Source organism: Melozone crissalis, unplaced genomic scaffold, assembly GCF_028551555.1.
Source record: "Melozone crissalis strain CALT ecotype California unplaced genomic scaffold, PUWL_Pcris_2 ptg000045l_1, whole genome shotgun sequence".
Classification (NCBI taxonomy): Eukaryota; Metazoa; Chordata; class Aves; order Passeriformes; family Passerellidae; genus Melozone; species Melozone crissalis.
Window position 1 is genome coordinate 27,789,184 of NW_026535823.1, and position 15,149 is coordinate 27,804,332.

At 43.8% G+C, this 15,149-nt stretch overlaps 1 protein-coding gene across 2 annotated transcripts in view; it reads right to left on the reverse strand.

The window, feature by feature from the left end:
• Window positions 1-15,149, reverse strand: part of LRP8 (LDL receptor related protein 8) — a 169,880-nt gene that overhangs the window by 31,211 nt on the left and 123,520 nt on the right. For both annotated transcript variants that reach the window (XM_054285635.1, XM_054285634.1), the window contains exon 4: window positions 6,202-6,330. In XM_054285635.1, the coding sequence (XP_054141610.1) occupies window positions 6,202-6,330 (129 nt within the window). The remainder of the gene's footprint in view (window positions 1-6,201; window positions 6,331-15,149) is intronic.

Below are 15,149 nucleotides of genomic sequence, written 5' to 3' on the forward strand. Positions count from 1 at the left end.
GCCCTCTCCCAGCCCCCTGTGATCCTTTGGGGTGTGAAGGATGTGTCTGCGTGGGGCTGGGAGTGTGCTCATCCCTCTCTCTCCTTCAGAGCAAGCAGAAATTCCACTGCTGCATTGTCTTGTTTTCAGATTGTGTTTCCATCCACTCTGCTTTAGAGAATAAATTATTCATGGAACAGTGATAGGGACAATTTCTCTGTGAGGAGGATCAGCACAGGGCCACCCCCAAAGCCCCTCTCAGTGCTGGAAGCTCCATTTGCAGATGAGCCACACGTGTTCCTTTATAAAGCTCAGCTCAAGGGCCAGCAGCAGGGAAGGCAAAGCACTGTGCCCTCATCCTCTGCAGGTAGAGCCCTGGCACAGCTTGGGCCATGGCTTTAGGGTTTAATTCTGGATTTACACCATGACTGTCTTACCTCTAACCTAAGTTCACACGCTGTTTAATTATGTTCAATTACAACGAGCATCCAATGTATTAAAAATGCAGCTGCCTTCACTTTTCCTGTCAGCATGCAATTAAAAGTAACTCCCAATCTCTTTTCCTCCTTGCCGTTTTGTTCTGAAGGAACTCAGGACAAATATGATTATGGGCTGAGATTTTTCCTAAATAACAATGGGGATTTTTCTGCAAATTACTACTGCTTTTGAAGGAGCTCTAATACTTTAAGCAGTGATAAAGTGGCAGCTGTACATGTTTAATTTCTGAGAGCCATGGCATAATGCACAAGCATTAATCCCTCCAGCTGTCCAGTAATTAAACATCATGTAAAGCCCAGAGGATATCATTGCTGTGCTACCTTATCTTATTTATGAAGGACTTGCATTTGTTAAATCTAGCAATTCTTTTTTTCCTTCTTGGAAAGAATTGTAAATTCTTCCACCATGGCAAGTACACTGAAGCCACAGCTACCCTCCATAAAATGGCAGGAATTTCAGACCAGTCATGTTTCTTTTCATCACATACTAAAATAATGAATAATGATAGGGATAAATATTTCTTTTACAGGCATGACTGTGATGCTATGGGTTTTAAAATTGGTGGGTTTCTCAGGGAGAATGCATGGCAAAATCTGATCCTTTGGCTTTGATGTCCCTCTGAGCTGACTGAGGGACAGCACATAATGAATGTTAATTCATTAACAGGCAGTGAACAGAACTAACTTTGACAAAAGCACACATTAATCAAACTGCAATGAAAGATAAAATCAGTGCTACATTATCACCAAGTTAGAAGGTCTCAGAAGGATCAGTGGAGATCTGGAATGGACTGGATCGGTGTGGTCAAATCCCAGCAGGGAGCACTGGAAGTGTGGCTCATGCAAAATACAGATACCTTCTACTACACAAAAAAAAGAAGAGTGCTGGGACAACATGATGCTCTTTATAGTTACAGGACAATGATAAAAGATGAAAAAACAATTTAACTGTCAATAGAAAGGTCACTTCATGTGAGCACAGGTGCAGGAGCAGAGTGGGGGAAGGTGACTTTAAATCAGCTTTGCAGTTTCCCTCCTTCAGCTGGTTCATCACCAGGTGGATCTGCTGGAGGGATGAGGAGCTTTAGCCTGCTTTAAATTCTGCCTTCAGCCAGTGGTTCTCAGCTGACCTGAGGGCTGTTAACCAGGGCACTGGCAAGAGCTGACTCTAAGTTTTCTGCACTTGGATCTTCCAAGAAAAGGACCCCTCACTTGGGAGGGGCTGCTGCTTTTTTGGAGAGTAACACATGAGCCTGGAGCTGTGCCAGGAGAAGTGGAAAGTTCACCACCTGAGGATCCTGTAAATGATCTATTTACATGGGAAAGCCTGTGAGGTGCCATGGCAAGGACACAGGGTTCCAGCTGAGCACACCTATGCTTACTGTGGTTTCCCTTAAGAATTAAAAAAACCTTTATCCAGTCTGTTCACTTTTAATCTGGCACATCATCGTATCATGAGGCTGAAAAACTAGAACTAATTCTGAGATACATGGTCAGCAATGACAAGCCTGAAGACCAGGGTCCAAAAGAAGATGCTCTGGGTGACAAGGTTGTCACTGCATAAGGCTCCTGCAGGAATTCCTGGCTCTCACCTCAGCCAACTGCACAAGGTTAGTGTGAGAATGTCCATTGCCTGCAAAAGTTCCCCATGATCACTGTCTCTGTGCTAGAGTTCAGCAGAATAAACCATGGATAAACAGCTTATTCTGCTATCAATATAATAATGAATTCATCATTTCCCTGCATCTGGCTGTTGGGAAAGGGGAAACTGGTGCACTTCCAACTGCTCATCTGCAAGACACAATTTCCATATGGAGTGCAAGCAGTGCTTCAGGTGAGCAGCAGTGCCACAGCCAGAGGAGATGGGGCCAGAGCCTTGTTCTCTGTGAGCATCCCAGAGCCCTCTCAGAGGGCCCTGTGTGCACTAAAGGGGTTCAGTGCTGTTTCAGCTGGTACAGGATGGCAGCTCCTCTCTTCCAAAGCCTCTCTCAAGTGCTCTCTGCATTCCTGAGCAGCTGACAAAACACTGCTTACTGCCTCCCTCAGCAGAGATTTAACAAGTTCTGCAGTAGTTAGCCAAGTCCAGATGGACCCTGAGTTGTGTTGCTTTAATTACAGCCTCTCCTATTTAATTTCTCTTTCAGGCTCCCTAAACTCAGTCCTAAGCTTCTCCAATCCATTGTGCCAAAGGTTGGGTGCACTGGGAGCAGAAAAACCTTTACCAGGGAAATAAGGAGGCTGCCAGCACCTCCAAGCCAGCAGATTCAAGGCTACTAACCCTGACCTGTGGCTACAACACACCTGGTATTGTGAAGACTCAAATTACTTCTGCTCCAAAAACTGGAAAAAAAAAAGGATTTTTCTTTTTATATAGTCTTATTTTAAAAAGGCAAATACTTACATTTTCAAAAATTGTTTGTGCACTGGAAGTCAGTAGTGTTCTTACAGCCTGTCTGTTGGAAGTCAATTATTTAAGCAGACAGGCACTTAAGTACCTATGTGCAAGGATTAATACCTGCAATTAACCCCTGGTGCAACTACAGCCTGTGCAGACAGAAATCTGGATCCCTGATCACTGGTGCTTTATCCATTGCAGGTAAAAGAATTTCAGTTTCCATTTCTTCCTTGACAAGTTCTTCCACAGGGTGAAAATCACACCATTGTCTCCTTGTTCAGCTTCTCTACTTTTGTCCCCAGGTCTCTGAACAGCTGCTCTGTCCCCCAGTGTCTGCACTGGATACATTTCCCATGGACTCAAAAAGCAGTGATACCATTCTGAGAGGAAAAATTAGAAGGCTTAGAGCAGTAGCTGGGAAGGAAAGTGCTGGAGGAGGAAGAACCATAACACACCTACACTGTTCCTACAGTTCTGGATGATTGTACACCATAATCTTTGCTGTCCTCTCCTGCAGGAGATCCTCCCTGAACCTGGGCTGTGAACATTCTGACACAGGGACAGGTTCTTGCACAGCCTCAGCACAACCAAGCTCTGCTCCTGGATACCAGCACAATCTTCTAACTGGTACAAACTACCAATGCAGAAATGCAGGCATAAATAAGGTTCATAAACTCCATATTAAATCCTCTTGAAGAATTAGAAATCCAAGAGCCAGTTATTCCTATCAAAAAGCAAGAGTATACACAGTTAAAACATTTCTGGAGTGTCACATGAGGTTGCAGTAGTAGCTTTATTAACATGGATTTAGAAAGAGCTTAGGGGGTTTTTCTTCTGGATGCCCTCACTCACACCATCTTCAAGTCATCATCCACTTGTTTACTGCACATGCAGGCTCTCACCACAGAAATTATTCTGAGCACAAATAAATCCCCTTGCAAACATTCATCCAGCAAGTTGTGTTATTTATAGACAGGCTGGTCAGCCCTGTGAGGAGTGCAGCCTCTGTGACAGGGTGCTGTGCTCCAAGGGGCTGCTGTGACAGGCAGTGCTGAAGCTTCTTATAAAATGAGAATAAAAACCTCAGTGCAGAGATTTAATTAACAAAACAAAGAGAAGAAGGAGTCTGAAGTGGTCAGGATACTGTGTGCTGCTGAGATAAGAGGAAACAGAGAAAGGAGGATTCTAACCAGAGAAGAAATGGGAATGTTAACAGAGTATCAGTGGATAGGCTTAGTGAGGTTTATCAGATTTGGATAAGGAGAGGATAGCTATCAATCCTGCACAAGCTCCCTGGTGAAACAGCTCACACAATTGTTCTCATCCATGAGGAAAAGACCTTCATTTGACAGGGAACCTCCCTGAAAGTGCTCCCACCACAGCCATTCAGCAGTGCCTCTCTCAAAGTGAGTTTTGACCTCTGAAAGATGCTGAGTTGAGATTTTAGGACTGAAAGGTTTTGATCTTTGCACCCACCCAGGATGCTCCAGGTTTACCTGTCAATGCCTTTTCCCTGTCCTCATGCCCACCCTACAGCCAGACTCAGCAGAGATTTCCAGTGTGTGGGGACAATGCTCAGTCATTAGAAATTGGTTGAAAGCCACTAATTCATTTCTCACCAGTTACCCAGCAAGCATCAAAATGTGGTAATTTGTCCTTGGATTACATTTTTTTAAGGTTTTTAAGAACCTGCACATGCACTAAAACTGGAAGCTAACTATAAGTAAAGGTGCTGAAACATCCAGAGCAGAAAGACTCAGCTATTTCCAAATCCATTAATAGCATCATTATGCTGAAATTATGTGGCATTCAGAACATATTTACATGCATTTTGGGGGTTACCTAAGGCTTTGGAAAAAAAGTTCAAAGCAATTTCAAGTAGATTTTTATATAACTATTTTAAAGGACTCTGTGAGACCATTCCCACTGGTGTGAGCAGCTGCATTAAATCAGGAGAGGCAGCCACCAGTGAAAAATTGTTCTAAATTCACAAACTCATATCAGGAAAACAGCAGTTACAATTATCTTCTGAATTTGTCTCTAATTTGAGCCTCCCATTCAAAGAAAAAAAATGTACATGCTAAAGAGAAAACACTTAGAGAGTTTCACATGGAAAACCAATAAAAGGACAAAGAAAATAAAGGACTAAGAAAAAATACTTCTACAAAGAGAGCTAAATAGTGGAACAAGTTGCTCAAAAAGTAAAAGCTTTGATAATATTTTGTTTGATAAAGCTGACTGCAAAGAAATAAATTTGTCCACAGCACTCCACTCAGAGCCACAAAATGTTAATGTAAAATATATTTCCTTATACAGCTTCAAAGGAAAGACATAATGTGATTATGAACTGGGCAGGAATTAGAGCCCAAAATTCAGTTTTCAAAGGAAGAAACTTCAATTTGTGCTTGAATGTAACCATTCAACTCTTTCACCAGTAACCTGGAAGTAAAAGTGACATTGCTGATACCACATGCAACACTAGAAATATTGAGGGATGAGTGAATACACAGAACTTAGAAAGCTTCTTAAAAGCCTAGGGTCATTTGCACACAAAGAATTTAATAAAAACACTATTAGAAATCAGAAAGGTGATTTTACTTCTGCACAGACTGGCAAGACTGATACTCCCTAAATTCTGGTGGTCTGTGTAAGAAGAAAGTTGGAAAACCAACTGGAATACCAAAGGGAGCCACAAGAATGAGTCAAGCATTCATTCAAAAGGGAATATTTGACACCAAGGAGCATAAAGAACCAATATATTTGGTCTACCAAAAAGGCAGCCTGAGAAATAGTTTGACCACACAGTGCAGGAGTTTTCACAGACTGAAAACACTGTTAAAAGGCTCTTTCATTCAGCACAGAAAGGCCCAATAAAAGGCAATGGCCATTTAGGGACTGAATTTAAAACAGTTATGGGTACAGAGTACATCATTCTCTCTCTGTCCAGTGAAACCAACAAGCCATCAATGTCCAGGCCTATCTATTCTACCCCAGCAGAAGCCAGCCTGAGTCTGTCCCCACTCTGCACAGGACAGCAGGAACCTGCTGAGCTATCACAGAGGAAGATTTGAACCTTATTTAACTCCTTTCCATATCACCTGGGTGTTGAACCTAATAATAATACTTAATTCTTCAGAGAGTTCATGCATTCTCCAGCCAGCCCCAACGGGAGAATCCTCCTTTCCTCCCTGGTTCTAGAAGTCACCACTCAGCACTGCAAAGCAGAGTGAGTTTGCTGGCAGGAAAATCCATCCCTTTCCATGCCATTTGTAAGAGTCACTCCAGGACTTTTATATCCTACATGGAGATGTTGTATCTGTATGAACTCACCAGGAGTGCAACCAGCCTCATCAATTCCACTTTCACAGTCCTTCTGCCCATCACACCTCCAGGACAGCGGGATGCATTTGTTGCTTAAGTCTCCACAGCTAATTTTTTCAGGAGGACACACTTGTTTGGCTGGAAGAAAAACACCAAAGAAATAAACAGAAGTTAAACATATTTATAAACATTTCTAACATTGTTTATGCTGGTAAAGTTACTTTGAATGGCTGAATCCTGAGCCATACTGGAATGAAATCCCAAGTGAACCTTTGCCTCCTCAACCAGGCTGCCCTGGGAACGAGGCCCCTCCTGCCCCTCTCAGCCTAAACAAACTGAGAGTTGTTCCCACAGAGCAACAGGGATTCCAGCTGGGAACTTGGGGCTGGTTGTTGCAGGGAGGGATGCTCAGGGCAGCACCAGGCTCTGCCTCCCTGCCCAACACACTGAGCTGGAGCTGCTCAGTCACTGCCCTGCACACAGCACAGCAGCTCTGCACAAACCCCTCCAGCCAAGCCAGGAAAAAGCAATTCCCTCATTTTAGTACAACGGTGCATGGCTAGGTTTGGCAAGGCAATTTCTAAACATAATGATCTGGGCAGATTGTGGTCAGCAAAGCTGAGGGAAAAGCAGCAAGGACAAGCAGGAACTTGCAGGTATTTAACAAATTGAGCTGTAACTGCGTAAATTGAGGCAATTGTGATGTCAGACATGGAGACATAGGAGGACCTGCAGAAGCAAAACCCCAGTACAGGCAAGAAGACAACTATGAAAAAGAATCTGCCAGATTTATCTGGAACCAAGTAAGCTGTGAAGCTCATTCTCTCATAACTAGTTTGCATTGCTAAAATTCCCTTTTTTTTTTCCTTCATACTACTGTAAAGAGCAACAGATCTACATTTATTGTGACAAGGCTGCTGAAATGCAAAATGTTCCACAATTTAAACAATTGTTTAGCATTCTGGAATCATCATCCAGTTTGGCAGGATTTGCTTATTAAACAGATTGATTTCTTTCATCAAAAAATTATATTCAAATATTTCAATATATTCAAATATTTCTTCCATTGGTATTAATGATAATAATGCTGTGTATGGCTGCAGGTCTACTGAGCAGGTGGGAACCCAGATTCTAAATTCAAACCTTCACATTACCCTGCCCTGGTAAAGGTATTTACACAAAGTCAATCAGCTTCCCAAGTGCTGAGAGGATGAAAATTATACCTCCCCTTCCACCTACACAAGGAGGCAGTGAAAGGGCATCCTACAGCCCCAAAGCATCAATCAGCCACTTGGAGAGCAGAGCCATTTAATCCCTGCATTTCTGCCTTAGCGCCTTCAAGTGCTAGAAGAAGCAGTTTTGAGAAGCTGTGGGCAACCAATACATCAAGAAAAATTAGGTCCTGCCACAGACAGACAGTTAATAACAGATGTAATGGAGTTTTATAACCCTGAGGCATGACAGCATTTCTGTTGAAATTTGCTTGCTGCATACCTAAATAACATTTATCAATGTTGCATGGTTACAGGGGGGAGGAAAAAGGATCCTTACTTAGGCTTTGGGATTATTTTTCCAGCAAATTAGTAATAAAAAACATTGGAAAGGCTCTCCAACAAGACCCAACCATGATCAGTATATTTGCCAACTCAGGCCAGGTCCTGTGTCCCCTCTGAGCTGCAGGTTTTGTACTGCCCAACTACACTGAGGTTTGGATTGCATTGGCATACTGGGAAAACTGGGATACCAAAATGTCACAGAGACATTTGTTAATCAGGTTCTTGGTCCACATCCCCCAAAAATTGTTCTAAACATTGCTCTGGCAATGGTGATGGAAAAGAGAATTTGTTTTGATGCCAAGTAGAACCAGGTCTTCCATCCTCACTGTAAATCTCCACTGAGAACCAAGCAGGTCAAGACAGGTAAGAACATGTTCCACACACCTGATTTTGAAGAAGGTAAAATATAATCATAAAATGGTATCAGCACACAGTGGGATCATTAACCAGCAAAAAGGTTATTTACTGGTCACAGTTTAAATTATGGGAATTACTTTTGCTTGGCTGCTGTGGGCAGATGCTTAATAGTTTTGGGAAGCTGAAAGGTTTGGAAAGGTATGAACAGAAGGCTCCTATTTATGGAAAGCAACCTCTGTGTTAGTCATCTCCCTGACAGAATAATTACAGACATCTAAAATATGTAAATCAAAGCTTGAACTTTCAGGGATGCAGCAATAGAAGCTGCTGCTGGTCACAGTTCATCAAATCTCTGTGTTCCAGTGGTTTCTGCACCCAAGCAATTGTTTCATGGAAGCCAATGACTTGTAAGCACTGGCAGCTAACAGAGAGGGGATCTTGCACAACACTCAAAGCAAACCTTTGGTGGAAACACACCTGCATTTCCAGCAAGCTGGGTGTTTTCCTCCCCTCTCCCCCCCAGAGGCTGCAGATGCAAGTGGGGTCCATGTTGTTGTCCACACTATTAAAGAGGCTTTCAGCAACTGCAGCCCAGACTGAACATTTCTGTTTCTGTGCACGGCTTACACAAACCCAGGCCCCTTGGGCTGACGTGACCAAAATGTTTTACTCCCTCCTTCCCTCTTTGTGCAGGCAGAAAGGAATGGGTTAGGCTGTGTGGAATGGTGAGTGCTCTTACCCTGGATGCATTCTGGACCAATACAACTTATAGCAAGATCTGCCTTTTCAGAAAAGCACCATTAAACAACTTGGTTGAAATGTCAGACACATCAAGACCAATTTATCACAATGAACTGCAAATGCCAAGGATGGACAACAATGGTTTATTTATAAGGAGACAAGAGCAAAGAAGACAAGAAGGTTCCATTTACTCACTACCGCCAATGGCACATTCTTCTTTCTCTTTACAGGAGGCTACAAAGTCTTTCAGAGCCCCACAGAGCCTGACTGGCGCCCCACTGTTTGCTTCCTCTTGTGCCACTGCTGTGCTTTTCAGGCTCCGGACATCATGTATATTCAAGAAAGCCCAAGAAAACAAAATTGATTTACTTTCAGAAGACCATTTGTCAGGTTCTCACCAAACAGGTACTCTAAGAGCATACACAAAATGCAATTAAGCAGCTTCTGCTGGTGGGAAACCCACAAGACTTTTCATCAGCAGACTGAAAAGAATGCCCTTTGTGGAAATACATCATCTTACAGGTCTGAACAGCATCTCTATCTCTGCTGAAATAACTCCCCATCCTCTCCAGACTGCCCCTTGTGGTTCTTCAGAAGCTCCTACCCAAGACATTTTTTTCTACAACAGTGAAAACTCAATACTAAAAATAGTTTAATTATTTTCTGCCATGTCAACGAACTGTTCCCACAAATATTTCCACTACTTTTATTATGGAATTAAAAATTCTTACCTCTCTCTTTCCCCCAGCAATAGTTTAGTTGTCAGGGTTTTTTTTTAAAGGAACGTTTTTTTAACAGGGATCTCCCCTTCTCAAACACTGCCCTTAAATCTTCTTTTGTCACAACTGGCAGAACTGCCCCAGAGATGTACCAAGAACAAAATAAGTGTTCATACCTACCCAAGTACAGGACTAGAATCCAGATTATTTCCAGAGTAAACAAGCCAAACTGGTAAATGAGCAACTGTTCTGCAGAGAGGAGGGGAGCTGACAGGCAGAGATTGCTTAGGGAAATTCAGAACTCAGAGTTCTCAATCACTGAAGATTTGTGATTCAGAAAAAATCTCAGTCACAAGTTGGCATATATTGTTCTTTATATATATGTGTGTGTATATGAATTTATATCCCTATCTACACTTACCACTGACTTAAAACCCAAAGTTTCCCTTTGATGTATTTAAGGTGCATAAGAAACACAGTGTAAATCCATCTTCTGACTTAAAATATCGTCACAGCTGAAGCTGTATCTGACTGGTACTTTCCTGCTCTTGGCCCTTCTCCCAGCTGTGGGTGGCTGTGAGGAGCCTGTGCCCCATTGACCACAGCTCACTGCAGCTCAGGACAGGTCACTGTTGTTTATTTAACTTTTCTTTGATGTGTCTCAACCCTTCAAGACTCATCAGATTCTGGGTGTGATTTTCTAAGGTGTGTTATATCATATTTGATATACCTGATCTCCCTGATGCCCTCCTTGTGACACGCTGTGATCAGCAGTGTTTGTGTGGGGACAGCAACATCCATGGTGGGTGATTCCCACGTCCTGGGAATTCTCTGGCCCTGGTGCACAGAGCCCTGTGAGCACACAGGGATCCCCCAGCCCTCAGCCTTTGCTGGGTGCCTGAGTTTGGATCTGGGCATCAGCAGCACACAGAGACAGAACACACTGGGGAATGCTCCCACCAAGGTCAGGAGCTGCACTGAACCTTCTGTCATGTAAAGCAGCACAGTACAAGCCTCAGCCTGCTGGGACAGCAAGGCTTACATGAACTTGTGACTTCTGCAAAAGCCAGTCCAGCAGCAGTACTTGGGCTGCTCACCATATCTGTATTTCACATGCACTTGAGATCTCTGAGAAAATACAGGCAACTCTGCAATTTCAGCTGAAAACAGCCCAGGCCAAAGCAAATGTCATGATTAGTGGCTTAAGTGAATTAAGATTACAGCAGTGAGAGTTGGAATGAGACCAACCCACCAGCAATGACGCCTCTGTTGACAGAAGCAGCCCCATCCATCTGCTCCCACAGGAAACTCAGTTTGGTCAAACTGGGGCAGGCTGACAGCACCAGTTCCCAGGGCTGGGAGCTTCAACTGATGCTGCCTGACTACATTTGTGAGTGGGTGAGTACAGGCTGATGTGCCATAGCCTTTGTGGCACCATGCAAAGGCACAGAAACAGTAAAAAATCTATTCGTCCTGCACAAAAAGATAATTAACTTACGGGCACTGCCTTTCAACTTTCAACATCAATTAAGCAGCTCAAAAGACAGATTAGGAAAGGTGACTGAGAACTATACTGTAAAATGTCAGGAACAGTATTAACAATTGATACATCTGATAAATAGATTCAGTGGTGTGATTTGTTTGATGATGACTTATGTTCAGAAGTTCCCAGGGGAACAGTAGAGGATTTGCACAGATTTCCCTCTATTGCACTGCACAGTATAGTCCTTATTAATTCCATTCTTGTGTGCTTATAAGAAGGGCTCCTCCTTGTATTAGGAGTCTCTGATGAGTCTCCAACTCCTCTACCTTGAAACTGGAGGGAGAAAATAAGCTTAGCACACAAAGGGTTCAGCCTGTCTAAAAGAGATAGGTAGCAGGTACCTCACTTTGTGCAGATTAGCACATTGGTGATTACCAGAGTGAAATAATCAGGAATTCAAAATCCCAGGACTAATTCTAATTACTGAAATAGAGATTCACTGTCAGAATAGCAGTGAGGTAACTTTTATAGGAGAAGTGTGTTCCAAAAGCACAGACACTACAAACAACCTCAAGTAAGAAAATGATTCTCTGGTATCATGCCAATAGTTGTAACAGGTGATATAAACCGTATTTGAGCATGGTGCAAGGACATAAGAGATCTCTGTAGCAGGCTGAAGACAAATGGCACCAGGTTTTAGCTAAGCTCCATGTCTCACAGTGTGAGCCACCTGCACGGGTCAGGAAGAGCCCAGGTTCAGAGCCATCCTGGCACCCTTGGAATCCTGAATTCTGTCCCAGCCCAGGACAGCAAGCTGCACAGAAAGGACTGCTGCTCTTGGGCTCCCAGTGCACCACATTATCTTTGATTCCTGATTGCTACGTCTTACTCATCCACTTCAAAAATCAAATCTAACATCAAACTTGGCTACAAAAAGCATTTCCTTCCCTCAGTCTGACTGGCAGGACTTCAGCTGATTTTGTATTCCTGTAAACACAGCAAATGCTCTTTTGCTGCAGTCATCTGAGCACATCTCACCTAATTCATCTCAGAGCTTCTCCACATACTGTTCTGATGGCACTTCTGTTCTCTACTTGATATGCCCAACAGGCCCTGCTGCTGAGAAATGAAGTCCTTAAATTCAAGTCAGTTGGCTTGTTCTGGGTAAATCCAAGTCTAGGTCAATGGCCCATGGTAAACAGGAGGTCAAACTGGGTGATTACATGATCCTCCTTGGTCTCAACCTGCAGGAAAGTTGTGATACTTTCAGTAGGAATCAGAAAGCTTTTTAATTGCCTTTAAACTGTTCCTCATAGTCATACTTCCGAAATTTCAGAATTTGCAAAGTTCAGATGTTTAACAGCAGTGAGGATATAGGCTGCTGATCCTCATTAAATTCCATTTTTTAACCATCTAGTGCTTGTAAAACAACAGTGGTTTTTAACTGGTGTCTGTAGAATACACTGTGACATTCCCCCACTGTCAAGTCTGGTTGTGCACAGAGAATCCAGTTTCTAAGAGACCATGACAGGTTATTAGGCATGAGAGAGATGCACATGATACAGTGAGGGCTTTCTGCTCCTGAACAAGCTGCATTTCCTTACCTGCCACTGCACACATGAGAGTTCATTGCAGAAGTTCATTCCCTAAAGCAGCTTTTATGCCCAAGCAGCTTGAGACAAAAGCTGCCTTTGCAGGGGAAGTGGAACAGTTGCACAGATACTGTCCCAATCCCTCAAGGCCAGTCCTTGGCCCTCTCTGCATGATCAGCAGGGCCCTGCTGGCTCTGATGTCGATGCCTCGAGCACGGCTTTGCTCAGGGATGCACAAACCCTTCCATAAACCTGAATGAGACACAGGATAACCCTGGCATCCCAACTCCATTCCCGCTACCACTTTCCACAGGTTCTGGACAGCACAACACACACAGGAGCCATGGTCCACAGCTGTGTGTGACCTGCTGCAGGGCTGAGCTCCACTCCACAGGGCAAGGCAGAAATGTGAGCAGCAGGATGAGGCTGGTGCAGTCCAGCTCCGGCTGAGCAAAGCATGACTGCAATTATTGCACAGTGTGCAGCCATGGGAGAGCCCAGGAGCCACGTGCCACCTCTGAATGCCAGTTTCTCATCTTTCCTGACACCACAGCCATATGGTCACGAGAAACATTCACTCAGATTAATCCAAACAAGAAATGAAGACAGCCCTGTAGTGACAGCCCTGCTTAATGACAGTGAAGCACAGCCCTCATTGTTTAGAGGAACAAAAAGGGGATTTTGATAAACTCAAATCAGAGGCCATCTGCCAACTTTCCCCCTCTATTTCTACCAACTTTGGCCCTCTGCATGTCTTCTTGATGGAAGAGAAAAATCCATAATTTACCCTGGACTTGAAATGGAGAGCTATTTAAAACCATAACATGGTCCCTCCTTGTGCAACCACCAGATCCTCTTGCCTTTCTCTCTGCTCCTCCTCTAAACCAGAGCAGAACTTGCCTTCTAGAGGAGTTGTGTCTCTAAGACATTATTCTGGCTACTGAAAACCTGAGTTTCTACATCAGATTTCTTCAGATAACTTTGTACTACTTAAAATTTTATTTTCTCTTCACTGGTGGTTTTCTCTCATTTCAAGGATCAGTTGGTCATGCCCTTAGCTTGGCACAGAGGCAAGAATATACCACTAAAAACCACAGGGAAAATTCCAGACATCATAGTAAGAAACCAGAACAGCTGAAGAAGAACCTGCTCCTGGCAGGAGTAAAGCAGCAATGAGCACTGCTGATCTCAAACAGTTCCATAATAAACTGACAGTTGACTTTGGTAGTTAGCAAACATCCAGGCCTGCCAGCAAAACCCAGGACTCAACATTTTCTTTAGAGATAGTTTTCTAATAGAAAAGCTATTAAATATTCCCTTTTGTGAGAGGCATTTTTCATGCTCAATCAAAAGTAAAGCTTAAAAAAAAATTCAACAATGACATGACTTTAAGAAGGTCAGAAAAAAAATACTCTGCCTTTTTTTACCCTCAACATAACATCGTCTTTAAATTCTATTGTTTCTAGAGCTGGTCTGAAAGAGAGTGATGTACAACATTGTCCTGTCAAACCTCCCATCCCACCACTGTCTACATCAATAATTACCCTGTCAATCTATGTACACACTGCCAGTTGCAATGCAGTTCAGCCTTCCCTTCTGTATTAACAGTATTGGGGGAGGTCAGAGGAGAAAAGAGAAAAAGAAAAAGAAGGGGAAAAAAAAAAAAGTATTTTGCCTTTCCCATAGCCCAGAAATCAAATGAAACTCCAATCTTTGACATGGTTGAGATCTGAGCTCTGTTTCTCAATACAGCTCCTCTACCTCTGCTTTTTTCCAGGGATGCTTACTGCGAAAAACTAAATCTGGCTACAAACACCCTTTAAAACTCTATCATGATCCACTGTGCTGCCCCTTGATGAGTGATGTGTGATGCTTTTTAGGCAGTTCTGATTGAGGCAGGCCTTAGGGGAATACAAGAGCTGGGGTAAGAGCTGAGCCAGCCCCGAGGGGCAGCCAGGGAGCTGGGGATGAGCAGAGCTCCAACACAGCCCCGCCTGGGAACGGAGGGCAGGGCAGGGCAGGGCAGGACTGAGAGCGGGAGGGGACAGGGCACAAGCTGGGATGGATGGAAGGCAGCTCATTAACCCCAGAAATGCAGCTCCTGAAAGGAAAACTCGTTCCCTGCCCGAGAGCAGGGATTCCAGAGCCTTGTGGGCAAACAGATTTGTGAGCACTGAAACTTTCTCACGCAGCCACTGAGGTGACAAATGGATGTGCTGAGCTGAGGTGACAAATGGATGTGCTGAGCTGCTGAACAGAGCCCTTGGGAGTGATGTGCCAGAGGTGGGGAACAGCCTCAGCCTTCCCCCAGCTGGGACTCATTCCAAGTCTTTTGTCACCTGTTCAGGTGTCAGCCTAATTCCCGCTACCCAATTCCCATAACCTGGGCATCCCACGGGCACACACCAGAGCCCACCCCTGATACAAAGCCCAAAGCCCATCCCTCCTGGTCTGGGTTGGGAGAGACCATGGAAAGAGCTGATCTCCACAGAAACACAGGTAATAACCA